Source organism: Corythoichthys intestinalis, chromosome 19, assembly GCF_030265065.1.
Source record: "Corythoichthys intestinalis isolate RoL2023-P3 chromosome 19, ASM3026506v1, whole genome shotgun sequence".
Lineage (NCBI taxonomy): Eukaryota > Metazoa > Chordata > Actinopteri > Syngnathiformes > Syngnathidae > Corythoichthys > Corythoichthys intestinalis.
In genome coordinates, this window is record NC_080413.1 from 34,265,352 (window position 1) to 34,286,392 (window position 21,041).

At 39.2% G+C, this 21,041-nt stretch overlaps 1 protein-coding gene across 3 annotated transcripts in view; it reads right to left on the reverse strand.

Annotated features, from left to right (window-relative positions):
* Nucleotides 1-21,041, reverse strand: part of LOC130907895 (meprin A subunit alpha-like) — a 71,870-nt gene that overhangs the window by 48,978 nt on the left and 1,851 nt on the right. For 2 of the 3 annotated variants that reach the window (XM_057823409.1, XM_057823407.1), the window contains exons 2-3: nucleotides 10,705-10,849; nucleotides 1,268-4,324 (exon numbers count right to left, since the gene is read on the reverse strand). In XM_057823409.1, the coding sequence (XP_057679392.1) occupies nucleotides 1,268-2,122 (855 nt within the window). In that variant the 5' untranslated portion in view covers nucleotides 2,123-4,324; nucleotides 10,705-10,849. Of the gene's footprint in view, nucleotides 1-1,267; nucleotides 4,504-10,704; nucleotides 10,850-21,041 lie in introns of those variants that run through there. The other variant, XM_057823408.1, reaches the window with a different exon arrangement.

Consider the following 21,041-nt stretch of genomic DNA (forward strand, 5'->3'; position numbering starts at 1 on the left):
AGATTCTCGATTGGATTCAGGTCTGGACTTTGACTTGGCCATTCTAACACCTGGATACGTTTATTTTTGAACCATTCCATTGTAGATTTGGCTTTATGTTTTGCATCATTGTCCTGTTGGAAGATAAATCTCCGTCCCAGTCTCAGGTCTTGTGCAGATACCAACAGGTTTTCTTCCAGAATGTTCCTGTATTTGGCTGCATCCATCTTCCCGTCAATTTTAACCATCTTCCCTGTCCCTGCTGAAGAAGAGCAGGCCCAAACCATGATGCTGCCACCACCATGTTTGACAGTGGGGATGGTGTGTTCAGGGTGATGAGCTGTGTTGCTTTTACGCCAAACATATCGTTTTGCATTGTGGCCAAAGTTCAATTTTGGTTTCATCTGACCAGAGCACCTTCTTCCACATGTTTGGTGTGTCTCCCAGGTGGCTTGTGGCAAACTTTAAACAAGACTTTTTATGGATATCTTTGATAAATGGCTTTCTTCTTGCCACTCTTCCATAAAGGCCAGATTTGTGCAGTGTACAACTGATTGTTGTCCTATGGACAGACTCTCCCACCTCAGCTGTAGATCTCTGCAGTTTATCCAGAGTGATCATGGGCCTCTTGGCTGCATCTCTGATCAGTTTTCTCCTTGTTTGAGAAGAAAGTTTGGAAGGACGGCCGGGTCTTGGTAGATTTGCAGTGGTCTGATGCTCCTTCCATTTCAATATGATGGCTTGCACAGTGCTCCTTGAGATGTTTAAAGCTTGGGAAATCTTTTTGTATCCAAATCCTGCTTTAAACTTCTCCACAACAGTTATCTCGGACCTGCCTGGTGTGTTCCTTGGTTTTCATAATGCTCTCTGCACTTTAAACAGAACCCTGACACTATCACAGAGCAGGTGCATTTATATGGAGACTTGATTACACACAGGTGGATTCTATTTATCATCATCGGTCATTTAGGACAACATTGGATCATTCAGAGATCCTCACTGAACTTCTGGAGTGAGTTTGCTGCACTGAAAGTAAAGGGGCCGAATAATATTGCACGCCCCACTTTTCAGTTTTTTATTTGTTAAAAAAGTTTAAATTATCCAATAAATGTTGTTCCACTTCACGATTGTGTCCCACTTGTTGTTGATTCTTGACAAAAAAATTAAATTTCATATCTTTATGTTTGAAGCCTGAAATGTGGCGAAAGGTTGCAAGATTCAAGGGGGCCAAATACTTTTGCAAGGCACTGTAGTTCAATAGACCTAAAAAAGATCTAAGCTGACTCACATTTTCTGGGGCGGGTGCATCCACAATTGCCTTTGTCTTTGATGAAGCCTTGTGTAGTCCTTCGTGGGCTATCACATGCCCGAGATACTCCACCGATGGGCTCAAAAATTCACATTTTTCCTTGCGTACTCGAAGACCATACTGCCTTAGCCTTTTTAAGACAGCATCCAGGTTGCGAAGATGCTCCTCGTCGTTGGCACCGGTGCAGAGAATGTCATCCAAGTAACATTGTACTCCTGTCAATCCACTCAAAATTTGATCCATAGCCCGTTGAAACAGAGCAGGAGCAGATGTGATGCCAAAAGGTAATCTGCAATATCTGAAAAGTCCCTTGTGCGTGTTAATTGTCAGCCACTCCCGTGATTCTTCGTCCACATGCATCTGCAGATAAGCTTGGTTGAGGTCAATTTTGCTCAATTTTTGACCACCGCTCAGACCTGCAAACAAATCATCGATCAACGGAAGTGGGTACTGCTCCACACAAAGCAACGGATTCAAAGTCACTTTAAAATCGCCACTTGTGCGACTTCCGCCATTCTTTTTCGGAACCGGCACAATTGCTGTCGCCCATTCGCTGGTGGTGACTGGTTCCAAAACCCCACTTTTGACCAACGCATCCAGGTCAGCCTCGACTTTGTCACGAATAGCATATGGCACTGTCCTAGCCTTCATAAACACAGGTTTGCTTCCTGGTTCAATGTGCAATTTCACTGTAATGTCCTTCATGCTGCCCAATTCCTCACGGAAAACCTCTTCATTCTTGTCTAGTATGACTTGTAGTTGTGAAGAACCGTCTGACAGCTGCCGAACTTCTAGCCAATTTACACGAAGTGCATTACTCCACAGTTGTCCCATGATGGAAGCAAAATTCCCTTTTGTGACATACACTGGAAGTTTAGCAGTTTGATCCTCTCATTGCACAGTAATGTCAGTCATTCCTTTCATGTGCACTTTGTGTCCAGTGTACGCTTTGAACACAGTGTCTGACGGTCTTAATGGAAGGTGTCTCAAACACTATTTATAGACTTGGTAAGACACAAGCGATGCCTGTGATCCAGTATCTATTTGCATTTTGACTGTGTGACCCTCTAACTTTGGTGTGACCCAGTAACACCCTGACTTCCCGTCCACGCTCATTACATGCACGGTGTGCACGTCACTTTCATCTTCGGAAGTAGAGGCACTCTGTACCGCTTTGACATATTTGTTTTCTTCTTGTCATTTATTTCCTTATCTTTGTCTGTGCTTGTTTTTTTCCGACAGGCACGCGCGACATGACCCTTCTTCCCACAATTATGACAGCTCATTTCTTTGCACCAGCAGGTGGAGGAAAGGTGCCCTGTTTTACCGCACCTAAAACAGAGACCAGCAACATTGCTTTGGGTACTTGCCACTTGGTGTATTCTGCTCGCAATGTTCAGTTGTTGAGCCTCCTTTTGAAGCCATTTCCATAGCCAAACTTGGTCAGTCCACTTTCTGAAAGTAACTTCTTTTGTGTTGCTTCATTTCTCAGTCCACATACCAATCGGTCTCTTAATGTGTCTTCTAAAACAGCACCAAACTCACAATGTTCAGCCAGCTTCTGCAGCGCCGCTACGAACATAGTGACAGATTTCCCCTCTTCCTGATTTCTCCTGTGAAATCGGAATCCCTCTGCTATCACAAGGGGCTTGGGTAAAAAATGTCCATTAAGAGTTTCCACGATTTCCCTGTACGTTTTACTACCAGGTTTATCGGGTTGAGGCAAGTTTCTCAGTAAATTGAAAGTCTTTGGCCCAATAACGCTCAAAAACGTGGGCACCACTTTCTCTTCCGCTATTTCGTTAGCCTCCACGAAATAGCCGAACCGCTCCGTGTACGAGCTCCACTGTTCCACAAGCTCATCAAAAGGACCAACAGAGCCGATAACTCCCGCCATAGCGCCTGGTTATACAGCACCTTCACGCTCCTTTTGAAAACTCCGCTCGTCCTCCCCACGAAGTCACGACGTGGAAGCTGAGGTCGGCGCAGTCTGTCCCCTGGACCACCACGACCCGCAGTAAACTCCAAAAACAGCACGTCCAAGCTGACGCAGGTCCAGACGTCCTCGTCGCCACTTTTGTTATGTACTTCCTTGCTCTAAGTACATGTAAGGCCGAGACTGGAATGGAACAACACTTCTTTATTCAGTGTGCTTCTCATCATATATGTCACAGACACAACAGAGATTCCTTTTTATACTGTAATACCACACCCACAGGAAGTGCACACTATGGCAACAGCAGGGTGACATAAATATGTCACAGTTACACCCTTACTAATTACTACCGGCGATTTATCCCCAACTTCGCTATGATACCTGCCCCGCTGACAGAGCTGACCACCAAGAGACACTCCTGGATGGTGAGCTGGAACACCAAAGCTGAAGCAGCATTTAATAACCTCAAGAGGGCCCTGTGTACCGCACCAGTTCTGACTGCCCCCGACTTCGCCAGGGGATTTGTGTATTGGCCCAGGTCAGTGGAGGTGAGGAACATCCCATCCTGTATTTGAGCTGGCAGCTGCTCCCAAGAGAGAAGAATTATGCCAATGTGGAGAAGGGGTGCCTGGCCATTAAATGGGCACTAGAGACCCTCAAACACTACTTGTTGGGAAGGAGATTCACGCTGGTGACAGACCACTCCCCGTTGCAATGGCTGGCCAAGAACAAGTAGACCAACAGCAGGGTAACAAGATGGTTCTTGAGCCTGCAGCCTTTCATGTTTTCTGTTGTGCACAGGTCCGGTAATGCTGATGCCCTGTCCCGCCAGGATGCCTTTTGGGCATCTGTCGACCTGCCGAGGAAGGGGATGTGTGACATCATGCGGGGGCAGGTAGTGGAGGGCCGTTACGTTCTTTGGCCAGAGATGAAGCATCCAGTCAGAATGGCCGCCAGACCATAGACTATGCTTCCCAGCATGCTGCACAACGCCTCCAGGTGTGGCTGCTTAAGCCACTTAATTGCAGCCGGCCTGGAGTATATGGGAGACAACCAGATGGAGAGAGAGAGGAGGCTCAGAAGAAGAAGGACAGAAAGACCTGGAAGAAATTATTTTGAGAACAAACATAAGTTGACTTTTTTGGAGACGTTTAAGTTGTTGTATTATTGTGCCGCATTTCGGCCACTTTCTTTTGGGAAAACCCGCCTTTTGTTGAATAAATAAGCTGTTTAGTTGGAAACCTTGGTGTCCCGAGCTCCTTTCTGGCCAGGCCTACCTCGTGTGGTGTCACAGATGGTGGAGAATGTGGGCGGTTGGGCCTAGGACCAGAGTACAACGTCGGACGCAATAGACGAGTTAGCCCAGCTATTCTCCCAGCTACCTACAGTAGGGAGAACAAGTATTTCATACACTGCCAATGGGTTTTCCCATTGGCAGTGTATGAAATACTTGTTCTCCCTACTGTACCTCGTGCGGTGTCACATCATTTTAAGCACATTTCCCATTCTAGTGCCCTTTCATGGCAAATATTTCTTGAGGATATGCGTACACAGGATGGCATGCTTGTATTTGCTTTGCCAGTGAATTATCTTTGTATTTAATATCCCTAATTGTCATTGATGTAAACTGAATGAACTGCGGGAAAAAAAACAAAAATCGCAGTAAGACGTTACATTAGGCTTCATCATAACATTTAACACAGCTCATTTTAGAAACAAGCAGAAGCACACGCTAAAACGATGAAGGATGTGTGTACAGGCTCTTGACCCGCTGATTTGGTAAATACAGGCACAATAAGTCCACAAATATTTAATCAGCCGTGATACAAAGAATAAAAATTGGGCTCTGAGGATTGAAATTACGCAGGAAGAAAACCTTACTTTGAAATTACAGTGGGGCAAATAAGTATTTAGTCAACCACCAGTCGTGCAAGTTCTCCTACTTGAAAAGATTAGAGAGGCCTGTAGTTGTCAACATGGGTAAACTTCAACCATGAGAGACATAATGTGGAAAAAAAAAACAGAAAACCACATTGTTTGATTTTTAAAGAATTTATTTCCAAACACGAGTGGAAAATAAGTATTTGGTCACCTACAAACAAGCAAGATTTCTGGCTGTCAAAGAGGTCTAACAAGGCTCCACTCGTTACCTGTATTAATGGCACCTATTTTAACTCACTATCGTTATAAAAAACACCTGACCACAACCTCAGTCAGTCACACTCCAAACTCCACTATGGCCAAGACCAAAGAGCTGTCGAAGGACACCAGAGACAAAATTGTAGACCTACACCAGGCTGGGAAGACTGAATCTGCAATAGGTAAAATGCTTGGTATAATGAAATCAACTGTGGGAGCAATTATTAGAAATTGGAAGACATACAAGACCACTGATAATCTCCCTCAATCTGTGGCTCAATGCAAGATCTCACCCCGTGGCGTCAAAATGATAACAAGAACGGTGAGCAAAAATCCCACAACCACGCGGGGGGACCTAGTGAATGACCTACAGAGAGCTGGGACCACAGTAACAAAGGCTACTATCAGTAACACAATGCGCTGCCAGGGACTCAAATCCTGCACTGCCAGACGTGTCCCCCTGCAGAAAGCAAGACACGTCCAGGCCCGTCTGCGGTTCGCTAGAGATTATTTGGATGATCCAGAAGAGGACTGGGAGAATGTATTATGGTCAGATGAAACCAAAATAGAACTTTTTGGTAGAAACACAGGTTCTCGTGTTTGGAGGAGAAAGAATACTGAATTGCATCCGAAGAACACCATACCCACTGTGAAACATGGGGGTGGAAACATCATTCTTTGGGGCTGTGTTTCTGCAAAGGAACCAGGACGACAGATCTATGTAAAGGAAAGAATGAATGGGGCCATGTATCGAGATTTTGAGTGAAAATCTCCTTCCATCAGCAAGGGCATTGAAGATGAGATGTGGCTGGGTCTTTCAGCATGACAATGATCCCAAACAGACAGCCAGGGCAACAAAGGTCCTGGAGTGGCCTAGCCAGTCTCCAGATCTTAACCCCATTGAAAATCTGTGGAGAGAGTTGAAAGTCCGTGTTGCCCAATGACAGCCCCAAAACATCACTGCTCTAGAGGAGATCTGCATGGAGGAATGGGCCAAAATACCAGCAACAGTGTGTGAAAAGCTTGTGAAGAGTTACAGAAAACGTTTGGCCTCCGTTATTGCCAACAAAGGGTACATAACAAAGTATTGAGATGAACTCTTGGTATTGACCAAATACTTATTTTCCATCATGATTTGCAAATAAATTCTTTAAAAATCTTTCAGTTTTTTTTTCCCTCCACATTCTGTCTCTCATGGTTGAGGTTTACCCATGTTGACAATTACAGGCCTCTCTAATATTTTCAAGTGGGAGAACTTACACAATTAGTGGTTCACTAAATACTTATTTGCCCCACTGTATATTACATTGATGTTGAAGCGCTTTCTGTATGTAAATTGTTTTGTTAGCTGTTATGCGACACAAATTCATTAATTCTACCAGCATAAAAAGTACTGCACACTCACCGGTCCATAGTAGCGACTCACTCCCTGGAAACTCATAAGCCACGTGCAGTGTAGTCGCCTTTAGGGCTGATAATCAGAAAGGAGCACTCCTATACGTTCTTTTCTTTCTCTAACAGTCCAAAAACAGCACCGTAGTAGCCTATTCTGGGTCCAATGTGTTTTCATTTAGTAATTTTGTGTCTCAATCTGTCCAGTGTTGCAAACAATAAGTCCGCGCTGCGCTCAACCTAACCTGCAGCAGGCTGTCCTCTACTCATTAATAATTCCGCAATGAGTTAGTCAGCCGCTATTAAAAAAAAAAAGATTGAACAATGACCGATGTTTTATAGATACAGGCCCATGCCACATAGCTACTAAGTTTCAAGACGACCAGTTCACAAATGACAGATGAGTCGGACTTCAAAGTTAACGTTTCCAAAAGCTCGAATAGGTATTTATTATTAGCCTTTACTTGTCTTTCATAGCTATGATGTTAGGTTTCAATGTAATTAATGTTGCAATTATTATTTTTTTTTAAATGACAAAAGGACTGAAAAATTAAACTAGTGTTGTTTGAAACAATATAACATATGTACAGTGGTATGAAAAAGTATCTGAACCCTTGGAATTTTTCACATTTCTCCACAAAATCACCATCAAATGTGATCTGATCTTTGTCAAAGTCACACCGTTGAAAAAACTGTCTGCTTTAACTAAAATTACCCAAACATTTATAGGTTTTCATATTTAAATGAAGATAGTAATCAAACAATGACAGACGGGGGGGGGGAAATAAGTCAGTGAACCGCCATATTTAATATTTTGTGCCCCGTCCCTTTGGCAGCAATTACTTCAACCAGACGCTTTCTGAAGGTGCAGATCAGTCTGGCACATCGATCTTGGCACATTCTCATCTAAAAAACTGCTGTAGTTCAGTAAGATTCCTGGGATGTCTGGCATGAATCGCTGTCTTTAAGTCATGCCACAGCTTCTCAATGGGGTTCAAGTCTGGATTTTGTCTTGGCCACTTCAGAACGTGTATTTTGTTCTTCTGAAACCATTCTGAAGTTGATTTATTTCTATGTTTTGGATCAATGTCTTGTTGCAGCATCCATTCTCTTTTTAGATTCAACTGTCTGACTGCCTCAGGTTTTCCTGCAAAGCATCCTGATAAACTTTTGAATTCATTCTTCCATTCATGATTGCAAGTTGTCCAGGCCCTGAAGCAGCAAAAACAGCCCCAAATCATGATGCTCCCTCCACTATGCTTCACAGATGATGTGTTGATGTTGGTGAGCTGTTCCATTTTTCCTCTACACATGGCGTTGTGTGTTACTTCCAAACAATTCAACTTTGGTTTCATCAGTCCACAAAATATTTTGCCAAAATTTCTGTGGAGTGTCCAAGTGCCTTTTTGCGAACATTAAACGAGCAACAATGTTTTGTTAGAATGCAGTGGCTTCCTTTGTGGACTACTCCCATGAACACCATTCTTGGCCTTAGTTTTACATATAGTTGATGTTTAGCCTGTCGCAATATGCAATAATTCCATTTATCGCGCGATAAATAAAAATGAAGGCGGTAATTTTTCCGCAGCCATTTATCGCCTTGCGTGCACGTGCGTGCGCGTGTGCGGCAGACGTGTTGTTAAAAGTTCGGATTCCTCATTACCAACTGCGCAAAATGCATCTTCGTTCCAGGTCCGGCTAAAACTAGTGCCGGAGCCAATCGTTCCCATTATATCTTATTGTGCAACGTATACCGGCTGCGTCAGTGCTCCGGAGTGACTGTGGACCATTTACGGCGCCCCGGTGTTGTTAACGTGTGGGCGCTCCCGTCAGGGGTGACATTTCACGCGGGGTGACTATTTTTTGGCACAATGCCGGATATTTATGACGAAGTCCGCCAAAACATTGTTACCGACTTGGCTGCGACGAACAACCTCACTTTGACAATGAACCGCTGAATGAAATTAAGAGCGCTGTGCTACAAACTCGTCCTGTTTAAGAAAAGTCGATTGTCATATGCTGGTGTTGTGTAGTAATGAGCAGGCGTGACTTCAGCGGCGCTCGCTAACTTTTTTAATGCGCCCACACACTAGATAACATGAAATGGCAAACTAGATGTGCTACATCCCATGCCATTGGCTACGTGAGCCCAGAGTGATTATGGGACACGTAGTCCATATACTACGTCGATGAATTCTAAACTGTCATGACTGAATGGAAATTAAGAAGGCCAAATCAATCCATACCAGTGGCTATAGATAATGTTGCAAATATTGTTAATTCAGTACGTGACACAGATGGATTCGGACCACAAATAAGATGTCTTGCTCATGTAGTAAACCTAGCTGCTAAGAGAGCTGTAGCAATCAACAGTGTGGCCCGCCTCACTTTACAAACAGTAAAGATTGATCTCAGCACTTTTATACAATTTTTCTCAGATCAGTAAGAAGTAAGCCCATAAATATTATACACTAAATGCATGTTTATATGATGGCAATTTAATTTTTGCTTGTTAGCACACAAAAAAAAAAAAGAAACAAAATATAATTGTTATTTTTTTACAGAGCATTAAATGTATTGAACCGGATCGAAAATCGTGTCCCCCATATCAAAAATCATACCGAACCGTGACTTAGCTGTATCGTTGCATCCCTATGGAACACCACTGCAGAAGCTATGACGGGAAAAGTTTTCATTTGCCTAAATGCTTAAGTTATTAAGTGCAATTTTATTATTATTATTTTTTTAAACACATTTTATTTATTCTGTGTTTCTGTGCGGTATCAACATTGTTGTTTTTTACTTAAGAGGCATGGTCTATTGTTTTTAGTTGTGATTTCTTAAAAAGTATTTTTGAATTTAAGAGTAAATATTTATCACGTTTAAATGGGTGTACTTGATCTATTAATATATACTGTATTCTCACTGTGTTATTGTAAATTGGTTTAAAAAAATTGGGGGGGCGCAATAATATCGCATATCGCAATAATTTATGAGAATAATTATCGCATACTAAAATTTGTTATCGCGACAGGCCTAGTTGATGTGTGCACAGAAATATTGGACTGTGCCAGTGATTTCTGTAAATCTTTAGCAGACACTCTCAGGTTCTTTTTTACGTCTCTAAGTATTCTGCACTGAACTCTTGGCGTGATGTTTGGTGGACGGCCACTCCTTGGGAGAGAAGCTCGCAGGTCTTCAGACAGCTCTTTTGGCCGAGCAATGATGCACTTCAGACAGTGCTTCTCATCAAGACATTTCTTACCAGGTGTGTTTTACAGTGCGCAGGGCAGCTTTAAACCCCTCATCAGTGATTGGGCACACACCTGACTTAAATTGTTTGGTAAAAATTGGTTTCAATTGCTCTTTAAGTCTCCTTAGGCAGATGGATCTCTTATTATTTTTCCCCCTTCTGTCATTGTTTGCATGCGATCCTCATTAAAATATAAAAAACAATAAATGTTTGGGTGGTTTTAGTTAAAGCAGACACTGTATTTTAATCTGTGTGATTTTGACAAAGATCAGATCCCATTTGATGGGGATTTTATGCAGAAATGTGAGAAATTCCAAGAGGTTCAGATACTTTTTCATACCACTGTATAATATAATAATAGGATATGAGAATATCAAAAATGCCGACTGCATGAAAACTAAAGCATTCAGGAAATAAAACTGACAGCAGCAGGGCTCCAGACTAACATTTTTAACTAGGAGCACATTGGCACTTTACATAAAATTTTAGGGACGCAACAGAAGATTCAGCGGCGCACACCGTAAATTGACATGCAAAGTTTTCCTCTAATTTTCACTCTTTAATCGATAAATACATTCACAATAAATGCATAAAACCAGGGCCGTTCCTGACCAATTTGGTACCCAAGGCAACATTTTGCTGGTGCTCCCTACCCGCAACAATAGCTATTTTCACCAAAAATATTTAAACACTCACACAGTGCTTCTTTTTCCACTAGCAGTTTATGTGTGGGAAGGTGCTGGACTTAGCTGGCTTGTACGTGGGGCTGATCTGGATAAGGTGACTGTAAAAGATGGTCCAGGATGTACCGAGATGGAAGGAAAATATTTCAGAAGAGCATCTACAAAGAGAAAAAAGTGGGATGTTACATTATATAGTCAAATAGCTGTTGATTGTGAAACCAACATGACATAACTATAATAGCGCCTATAGCAGCCTACTGTACCTGGCTCAATCAGGTGTCCGGCCACTAACTTTGACGGGCGAGGTTGAAAAATAAATTCACGAAGCACTGCAACTACACAGGACCTAAGCCTGTCGCGATATGCAATAAGTCAAATTATCGCACAGTAAATAAAAATGAGGGCGGTAATTTTCCCGGCTGCGATTTATGCTGCGTACGTGCGTGCGTGCATACATATGTGCGTGCATGTGCTGCACTCGGCACACGTGCGTGTTCATTACATATGAGACTCCAGTAGCTTTCACATATGTTTATTGGCCATCAACACGCCGTGGAATGTAATTTCAGACATACAAAATAAGGAAACACTTCGATATTAAACATTGTAAAACGTTAGCATTGCTACAATGAGGCCAATTGAAAAAAGACGATGTACTAACCACTTTAGTCTGCAATAAAACATTGACATTGTCTTCTCCACAACGCAAAATTGCCGTTAAAAGGTGACGCATCAAACATGAAAACTCGCTGGATTAAAGAATTTGCAAGAGATGCAAAAAAAAAAAAAAAAAAAAAAAAAATCTATTACTGATACAACATGCATGACGAAAGAAGTGCATTTTGTTTTTCGTTCTTTTTACTGAGTGTAAAGTTTACTGTTTATGGCTGAGTAAACGTACTTCCGGTGAACATTTCAAAATAAAAGCACGTCATGTTCAGATTTCTGGATGCAATCGCATATACTTCAGATTCTACACTAAAAATAAATTTTAAATGACACCCATTATGAAAAATCTGATTGGCAATGATAATATGATGTAATAAATCATAACAATTTAGCTTCAAATTTGTTGCATGTGCACTTTGCAGGACAAGATGACAGTTAGTACAGTTTAAACACTTTTAATTGTCTCTAATTGGCAGACAACAAAAATGACAGTGTTTTCTCACCTATATCATATTCTGCACCCAACTAGCTTTAAAATGACTCATTATGCATTCTGTTTTTTTTTTTTTTTTTTTAAATATTTATCATTTTAATATAGTTTGTTTTATTTAAGAATAACAATTTATTGAATTTCAATAGGTGATTTAATAGGATGTATTGGCACTATATTCGTCATTAAATAGGTTTAAAAAAATAAAATAAAATAAACAGGCAATAATATCGCAATAATTCATTAGACAATATATCGCCTACTGTAGAAACTGTCCCGGCTAGTCGACATAATCGATGACGTAAGTCCGTCGACGAGCACAGCATCCCGTCGACGGTTAATGCAGGGTTAAAAAAATACATGCGTGGAAAGTTCAGAATGTCGGAAGCTCGGTCTGCAAGCGGGGAAAGCGGCACAAAGCCAAAAAAGCACACCAGAGTGTCCAAAACATTGACATATTTCAAAGAAACAACACTGGTGTGTCCTTTCTCTTCAATGCCAAGCTTGGCTGCAAGTCGGCTGTGAATAAACACCCACGCTGTCACCCAGTTGACGACAGGATTAAGTCCATCTAACTAAGTAACTAACGACATGTTTAATTGAAGTTGCTAAGCCTGTCGCGATATGCAATGAGTCCATTTATCGCACGGTAAATAAAAATGAGAGCGGTAATTTATGGCTGCGTTGTATTGCTGCACGTGCATGCGTACATTTGTGCGTGCGTGCTGATGGCATATGAGACTCCAGTTCCTTTCTCTTATCAACACGCTGTAGAATTAAAGTTCAGACATACAAAATAAGAAAGCACATCTATATTAAACACTGTACACGTTACCATTGCTACATTAAGGTGAATGGGGAAAAACAGACAACCTACTTTGGCCTGCTATAAAACATTGGAAGTCTCCCAAACACAAATTTGCTGTTAAAAACTGACACTTCAAACATGAAAAATCACTGGTTAACAGCAATTGCTAACGAAAAAAACGAAAAAAAAAAAAAAAAAAAATCTCTGACACCACACGCAATGACAAAAAGTGCTTTTTTAGCTGACTGTAAAGCATAAGTTAGCTGTTTAGCGAACTTACATGTCTTACACTCCTGCTCTGCTCTCTCATCTCTCATCAGTCCGTCTTTTTCAGACTTTTCTCACGTCAGTCAACCAACATCGTAACGCATAGCAATGCACGCCTTGCCCGCCTCAGTAACGGCGTTGCCAAGATGAGAAAACTAATTAATTAGATTACTCACTACTGAAGAAAATAACGCCGTTAGTAACGCCATTATATTCTAACACCGTTATTAACAACACTGCATACAAATAACGATTTCTGGAGTTAATCCCACATACTTCAGAATTCAGATTCTACACTAAGAATACCTTTAAAATGACACCCTTTATGAAAAATCTGAGTGGCAATGAATAATGATTATAAATTATTATAATACTATTATATATAGTACTATACTATAATACTAATGCTAGGTATTTTTTTAAGAATTGTTTTGAATTATGTTGGAAAGGCGAAGTCAGTGTTCTGAATCTGTTTACATTCCATTCTTTGGCACTAGTTAATTCTATCAGCATTTGAACTCATTCTTTATTTATGATGTATTATTGTTATTTACGTGTTTATTTGTACTTTAATAAAGAATTTAAGTGTGCCAAAAAAAATTTGTGAATTGAGAAGCGTCAACAAAAATTAAATCGCTAAATTAGTAAAAAATATATATATATATAAAAAATTATTAGATTAGTCGACTAATCGTAAAAATAGTTGGCTGCCTAATCGGGAGAAAATTAGTCGCTTGGGACAGCCGTTGTTATCGCGACAGGCCTAAAACAACCATCCAATAATAATGTATTAAATAATATATGATTGTAAAAAATATAAAAAAATAAAAATATTTATAAATTTATATATATAAAAATATTTTTTACATGAACAGAATTGCCATTTAAAGAAGTAATGACACATTTAATAACAAATTTGATTTAAACCCATGGCACTTTTAGTCCCACATACCACAGAACTATGAAAATATATAATTGCACATTTAATGGTGAAAGGGTGTTCCAAAATGGTTCACCCCATTCTAAATGCCCATATCTCGGAAACTCCTTGATGGATCTTTATGATATATGTTTTATTGATTACATTTTCTAGGAAAAGAACAAATATTTGTTGGTTCTATGACAGATTTTCATAAATGTTTAATATAAGCGCCGCCTGCAAAATGCCTTATCAAAATGCCTTTTCTTTTAAAGTGAACGGCATTTCTTAACCTGAAAACATAGAAATGCCAAACGTTACATACAAAAGCTTGAAACGTTTCTACACAAGCTGTGAAAATTTGATGTCATTCCTACGAAAATTGTCAAAATTAGTGCAGGCATGAAAATGGGTCAGAGGTTAAAAAGGTGAGAAGGGTGTAGAGGAAATATGTTCCGGTAGGGCTGTCCCAAACAACTAATTTTCTCCCGATTAGTCAGCCGACTATTTTTACAATTAGTCGACTAATATTTATTATTATTATTATTATTATTTTTTTTTACTAATTTAGCAATGAAATTTTTGTTGACACTTATTAATTCACAAAAACATTTTGGAACACTTCAATTCTTTATTAAAGTACAAACAAACATGTAAAAAAACAATAATTAATCACACATGAACACTGAGGTCAAATGCTGATAGGTCTGAACGATATTGGAAAAAACTATCATTGCGATTTTTGAGGAGTTTGCGATCATATTATATTGCGATATTAAAACAAGAAAATGTTCACCAAATAACTTGAATAGCTACGTTCGGGATAACTGCACTGTTGACGAAGAAAAACAGCTTGGTCGCGCTGCCTAGCAGGAGGGAGAGTGAGACGCTGTGGTGCTGTATGAGCGTGAAGACGAAAAACATGAATGTATGTTGTTTTTAAATTCCGATGCTCTGAAAAATGGCGCCATCAGCCCTAAATTTTATAATTCAGTTTAATCCAGGATCTGCACACTTGCCGCGTTTATGAAGTAAAGAAAAAAAAAGTTTAAATGTTGAAAAAAAGAAAAAGAAATTACACGTCCTGCGATGTGACTATTGCGCATGCGCACACTGCGATGGCGATGTTCAAACGATATATTGTGCAGGCTCAGCTGATAGTAGGCATGTGCCGGTATGAGATTTTGACGGTACGATAACCGTGGGCAAAAATACTGTGGTTTCATGGTATTGCAATTATAGCTCCAAAATGTGTTATTTTGAGATGTATGGGTTTAAAAAAAAAATTCCCATTGAACAGGATTTTTTTAATTTTTCAGAACACAGTTGCAAATTGGAACATGAATATATTGTTAAAATAAATTATCAATAAAAAAAACCAATATTTTAAATAAAATTAAAATAAATATAACTTATAGACTATACCCACAGCCACAGCTCAAGTTGCTCAAGATTAGAGCAAGAACAAAATAATTTCTATAAAAAAGTAAAAACACTTCTGAATAATTTTTTTTTTTTTTAATTCTACTGCATGACTTTTTTTGAGGGTGGAAAAGCTCAAGTGAAGTTTCGCCATTTTCAGCCACTGTGTCAGCTCTAGTCTACATGATGTCATGCCAATGTGTTAAAAAACATAAAGACTTCATAAGAATAAGTTAGTTAAAAATGTATAAGTTAGTTTAAAGTGTAAATATTGCTGTGGAAAGGTTTCATCTACACAAACAACAACAACAACAAAAAAACATTGGGAGTGAGACCTCTCCTTGATCCAGCGAACGTGGATTTGTGCTTAGGGCAAGAGCATCTTTCACAATTAGCGATCTTTGATGCTATCCCCTTTTCCCCTTCATTCAACCGAATCAAGCCTGTTTTCTCATTCTGCGGCTGTCACACTTGACGAAGTTGCTCTCCCAGCTAAGCCTAGGTTAACATCCGTCTTTGTCAGCTTTTAGTTAGTTTGTATATTGAATTTGAAAGGAAAATGTGTGTTTTGTGTTTGGCGAACGTTTTCCATGGTGTTAATCTGTTGAACCTACTCACTCACACATGGAAAAATACAATTGTATACCGTTTTAAATGTATTCAATTTGTATATTCCACTTACCACGATTTGAGAGCTCAATAAATTGAAGAAAATTACGCTTTATGTTTGGAGTATTTGTTTTTGGGTTCACTGGCTGTCCAGCCGATAGCATCACTTTCACACATAGCAACAAACGGGAGGGGGTGAGCGCTGCCGCGCCAAGCCACTTCTGGCTGGATTTTTAACACATGAAAAATAGCGAATACCGTACTACGGTCTGACGGAAAATTGTAGTGGTTTTGAAACCGCAACGTTTTCACACCACGGTAAACCGTGAAACCGGTAACCGGCACATGCCTAGCTGATAGCATTTACTAATGCGAAAGAATTGAATGTAAAAAGATTCAGCACACTGACTTCCCCTTTCCGACATTATTCAAAACAATTCTTATAAAAAAATGTCTAGCATTATCATAATAGTATACTACTACATATAATAGTATTATAATTATAATATTAATTGCCAAACACATATTTTTTAAAAAGGGTGTCATTTTAAAGTTATTCTTAGTGTAAAATCTGAATTCTGTAGTATTATAGTATTTACATATTATAGTATTGATTCTGAAGTATGTGGGATCAACTCCGGAAATCGTTATTTATATGACAAACGTGACATGCTTTTATTTTGAAATGTTCACCGGAAGTACGTTCGCTAAACCGCTAACAACTTTACACTCCGCAAAAAGCACTTTTCGTCATTGCTTGTGGTGTCACTCAGTGGCGCCACCAGGGGGTATAAATTGGTTGGCCACCCCACTGGCCACCCCGCTTGCCAGTATATCGTTAGATTGTTGTAGCATCAGTTATGCATTTCATCCCAAATGAATGCATTTGTTTTGTTTTGTCAAATGTAGGGCTGTCAAATTTATCGCGTTAACGGGAGGTAATTAATTTTTTTAAATTAATCACGTGAAAATATTTATCGCAATTAACACATTCGCGTCACGCATTGCTGCAAACAGCCTACAATGGCGCCGTTTTACTTATATACAGAGATAAGAGGCAGTGTCAAGTGAGTGGAGTAGATACAAGCATTCATTGGTAGGTTGGTTGGTTGGTGTTATACTTATATAGCGCTTTTCCACCTTTCAAGGCGCTCAAAGCGCTTTACACTATCTCGCCATCTACCTACTGGTGACACAGCACCATTGGGGCCGTGCTTTTAATTGGCAAAAGCTCTGTCATCTCTCCCACAGCAACTATAAATATTGTGGGAAGCGACGTGGGGAAGAATGACAGGAGTTGATCTTTTTCTTAACACCCCGTAGTGTACCCAACGCAGAGAAGATACAGCATTTGCAGCCACCACACACAGTCATGGTTGCACCACTTCCCATCATCCATTTGGGCAGAAGTTAAGTAGCTACAGTATCATTTACTGAAAGCTCAACAAATACACAAGATGGCAATATTTAGTCACAATATACAAACTCACATTTATCCTTTAAAAATTACAAGTCTTTCTATCTGTGGATCCCTTTCACAGAAAGAATGTTAATAATGTTAATGCCATCTTGTGAATTTATTGTTATAGTAAACAAATACAGTACTTATGTACAGTATGTTGAATGCATATATCCGCCTTGTCTTATCTTTCCATTCCATCAATAATTTACAGAAAAATATGGCATATTTTAGAGATGGTTTGAATTGCGATTCATTACGATTAATTCATTTTTAAGATGTAATTAACTCGATTAAAAATTTTAATCGTTTGACAGCTCTAGTTAAATGTACACCTTATGCCTAATATATACTAGGGCTGTCAAACGATTAAAATTTTTAATCGAGTTAATCACAGCTTAAAAATGAATTAATCGTAATGAATCGCAATTCAAACCATCTATGAAATATGCCACATTTTTCTGTAAATTATCATTAGAATGGAAAGATAAGACACAAGACGGATAAATACATTCAACATACGGTACATAAGTACTGTATTTGTTTATTATAACAATAAATCAACAAGGTGGCATTAACATTACTATCATTCTGTCAAAGAGATCCATGGATAGAAAGACTTGTAGTTCTGAAAAGATAAATGTTAGTACAAGTTATAGAAATTTTAAATCAAAACCCCTCTGAATGTTTTCGTTTTAATAAAATAAAAATGAACTAATAGCTCGCCATTGTTGATGTCAATAATTACACAATGCTCATGGTGCTTAAACCCATAAAATCAGTCGCACCCAAACGCCAGCCAGTGTAAACACAAAAAAACACAAGGAACAAGTGGCCGTGGCACTGTACTGTCATTTTAATCTGTTTGAGCAGGGCATGTGCGTTAATCGCGTCAAATATTCCATCTGCTCCAGCTGAGTTTGAGTTCTTCATATTCTTGATTATTTTATGTACTTCACCACAGTTAGTTGGGTTCAGAAAAAACGAGCCCAGGTAGTTACCTGACAAACAGTCTTGAAAGGAGGCATTTTGAGGCTGACTGATTTTACTAGAGATGCTGCTACCAATAGAGACAAAATAATCGTTAAATTTGTCAGCAAGACTGTTATTTGTGGTGGTTGCGTTTGTATTGAGATCCTGGTCAGGAAACACAGGAGTTTTTTGTCCTTTATTTAGGACTTTGTTTAGTACTCTCCAAGATTTCTTGTAATCACCACGAGATGTGTTTATCAATTCTGCACAATAATCACTCTTCCTTTTCCTGATAATGTGTGTGAGTTTATTTCTATAATTAATATATTTATTTTTATTATCATAATTAGGTTTATTTATATATTTTTTGTATAATTTATTTTTGTGCTTAATAGATTTTAATATGCCCTTAGTGATCCATGGATTTTGATTCAATGTGCTGCATTTGATAGTTTTTTCTGGAATGGTTCTTTGTATTGAGTCAGTTATTTCTTTAGTGAGGGTCTCAAATGCAGCATTAGCATTACTACAACCGTATACTCTATTCCACGCCTTGGCCTTTAAGTCCTCATTCAAATGCTGCATGGTTTCTTCATTTAGTATTTTTATATTTATTTCATGGTGAATGGGTGATAGTTTAATCGGAAGGTCAATAAATAGTACAATGGGAAAATGATCCGAAATGTCGGAGAGTACAGCTCCAGATACAAGTGGAGAGTTTTGAATATTTGTGATGATGTTATCAATAATCGACTTTGTGGATTGAGTGACTCTGGTATAAGTATTAATCGTAGGGAAGAAGGATGAAGAATGTAATACATTTATAAAGTCGTTCTGAGCTGCATCATCCCGTGCGAGGTCAATATTAAAGTCGCCAAGGAGGATGCAACTCTTGCTTTTGCTGTTTATACGAAATAGTGCTTCCTCCAGTCTGGTCCTAAAGACTTCTAGATCTGCATCTGGGGGGCGATAGATCACTCCGATAATAAGGTTTTTCCTGTTTTTACCACTTATCTCAACAAAAAGGGAGTCGCTGTGATTGTCTGCTATGATATGTTTGACAAAACAATGCACATTTACTGAAGATACAATTAAAACACATTTAAATATAAGGTCTTTCAGATTTTTTTTTCCCAGGATAAAATGGATTTTACACTATTTTTGTAAAGCAACTTCAGAAATTACATTTTGCAATACAACAGGTTTCCCTTTTAAGAGGACCTAGTCAAGGTGGTAGGTTGGTGATTGTCAAACTGGTCACCTTAACTGGTGATTGTCAAGTTGGTCACCTTAACTGTAAAGTGCTTGGGAAAATCTTGCAATTGGCAGTGAAAGTTTAAAAAACAGCCACTAAATGGCAGTAGTTTACCATTAATTACCACAAAATAAAAAAGCTACAGATGACCATTTCCCTTGGTAATTGTTTTTTTCTAATCACAAGAAGTATACAAAACACATGTTAATCCTTTGTTAGCTATTGAAGACATGTCTTTTAATCAGATAGAGAAAATCCATTCTCTTATTCAATCAAGAAAAACATTTAAATATACCAGGACGTGTTTTACTACCACCTACATTATAATTTCACCATGCCATGTTATTCAGATCAACGTTACCCCGCACTCGTTCCAATAATAGTGTCAACCGTGTTCTGTATCTGAGGGTGATGGTGATCTACGACTCCGGTTTACCCATGCTAAGGCTAGTGCACCTGCCAATACCCCATTGAACATGGCTAACTCTTGAGTTAAAACTACGAAATTCACATTCATTCGAATGCTAATGATGCTAACAGCGCGCACGCACGAGGTGCATTATGATTTGTAGTGCAGTGCATCGTAAAAATTCTACGTGTCATCTTGGTTATGGATTAAAAAAAAAAAAAAAAAAAATCAAACTAAAACCTAACCGTCACGGATATAATTTAGGTTGCACTGAGATGTTCTTCAAAATTAAAACCACGGTGAAAAAATTCCAGACTTACGACAGCTAATTTAATACTTTTAATACCTTTAATAATGGAAAACTAAATTCAATGCTTTTTTTTAATACTTTTAATAACCCGCGGGTACCCCGTTTTGGCCATCCCAAGATTTTAAGTGGCCCCATCTGGCCATCCCTATGAAAAATTTCTGGAGGCGCCACTGGTGTCACTAATAGACCCCCCCCCATTTTTTCCGTTCGCAAATGCTGTTAACCAGCGATTTTTTATGTTTGAAGTGTCACCTTTGAACCTCAAAAGACTGCCAATGTTTTATAGCGGGCTAAAGTAAGTTGTCTTTTTTCCCCATTAGTCTCAGTGTAGCTATGCTAACGTTTACAGTGTTTAACCCTTTAACACCGAACGTGTCGGCAGCGACGCGTTTACGCATGTCGTCTTTGAAGCTTCATCACGCTGCAATTACGTCATCCACGTGCCGCTGGTTGGTCTCGTTTGAAAGTACGGAAGTTGATATCCACACCAGTTTTTATTTGAAGTTAATCGACCAAGAAAAACGGGAGATAATGTCATTTGAGTTTTATAGTTTTATTGCACTCATAAATATGCATTAAAACGCTGCATGGACCATGTATCTATCTCCATATTTCCATCATTTCTTGTCCTTTTTCAAAACCGAAAGCAGCACAAAGGACTACATATATCCCAGGAGCCGTTGTGATGTCAAGAAGGGCGAACCGAATGTGGACATTTTTAATAAATTTCTGAGCGAGGCGCCAACTAAGGAAAAGGAGGC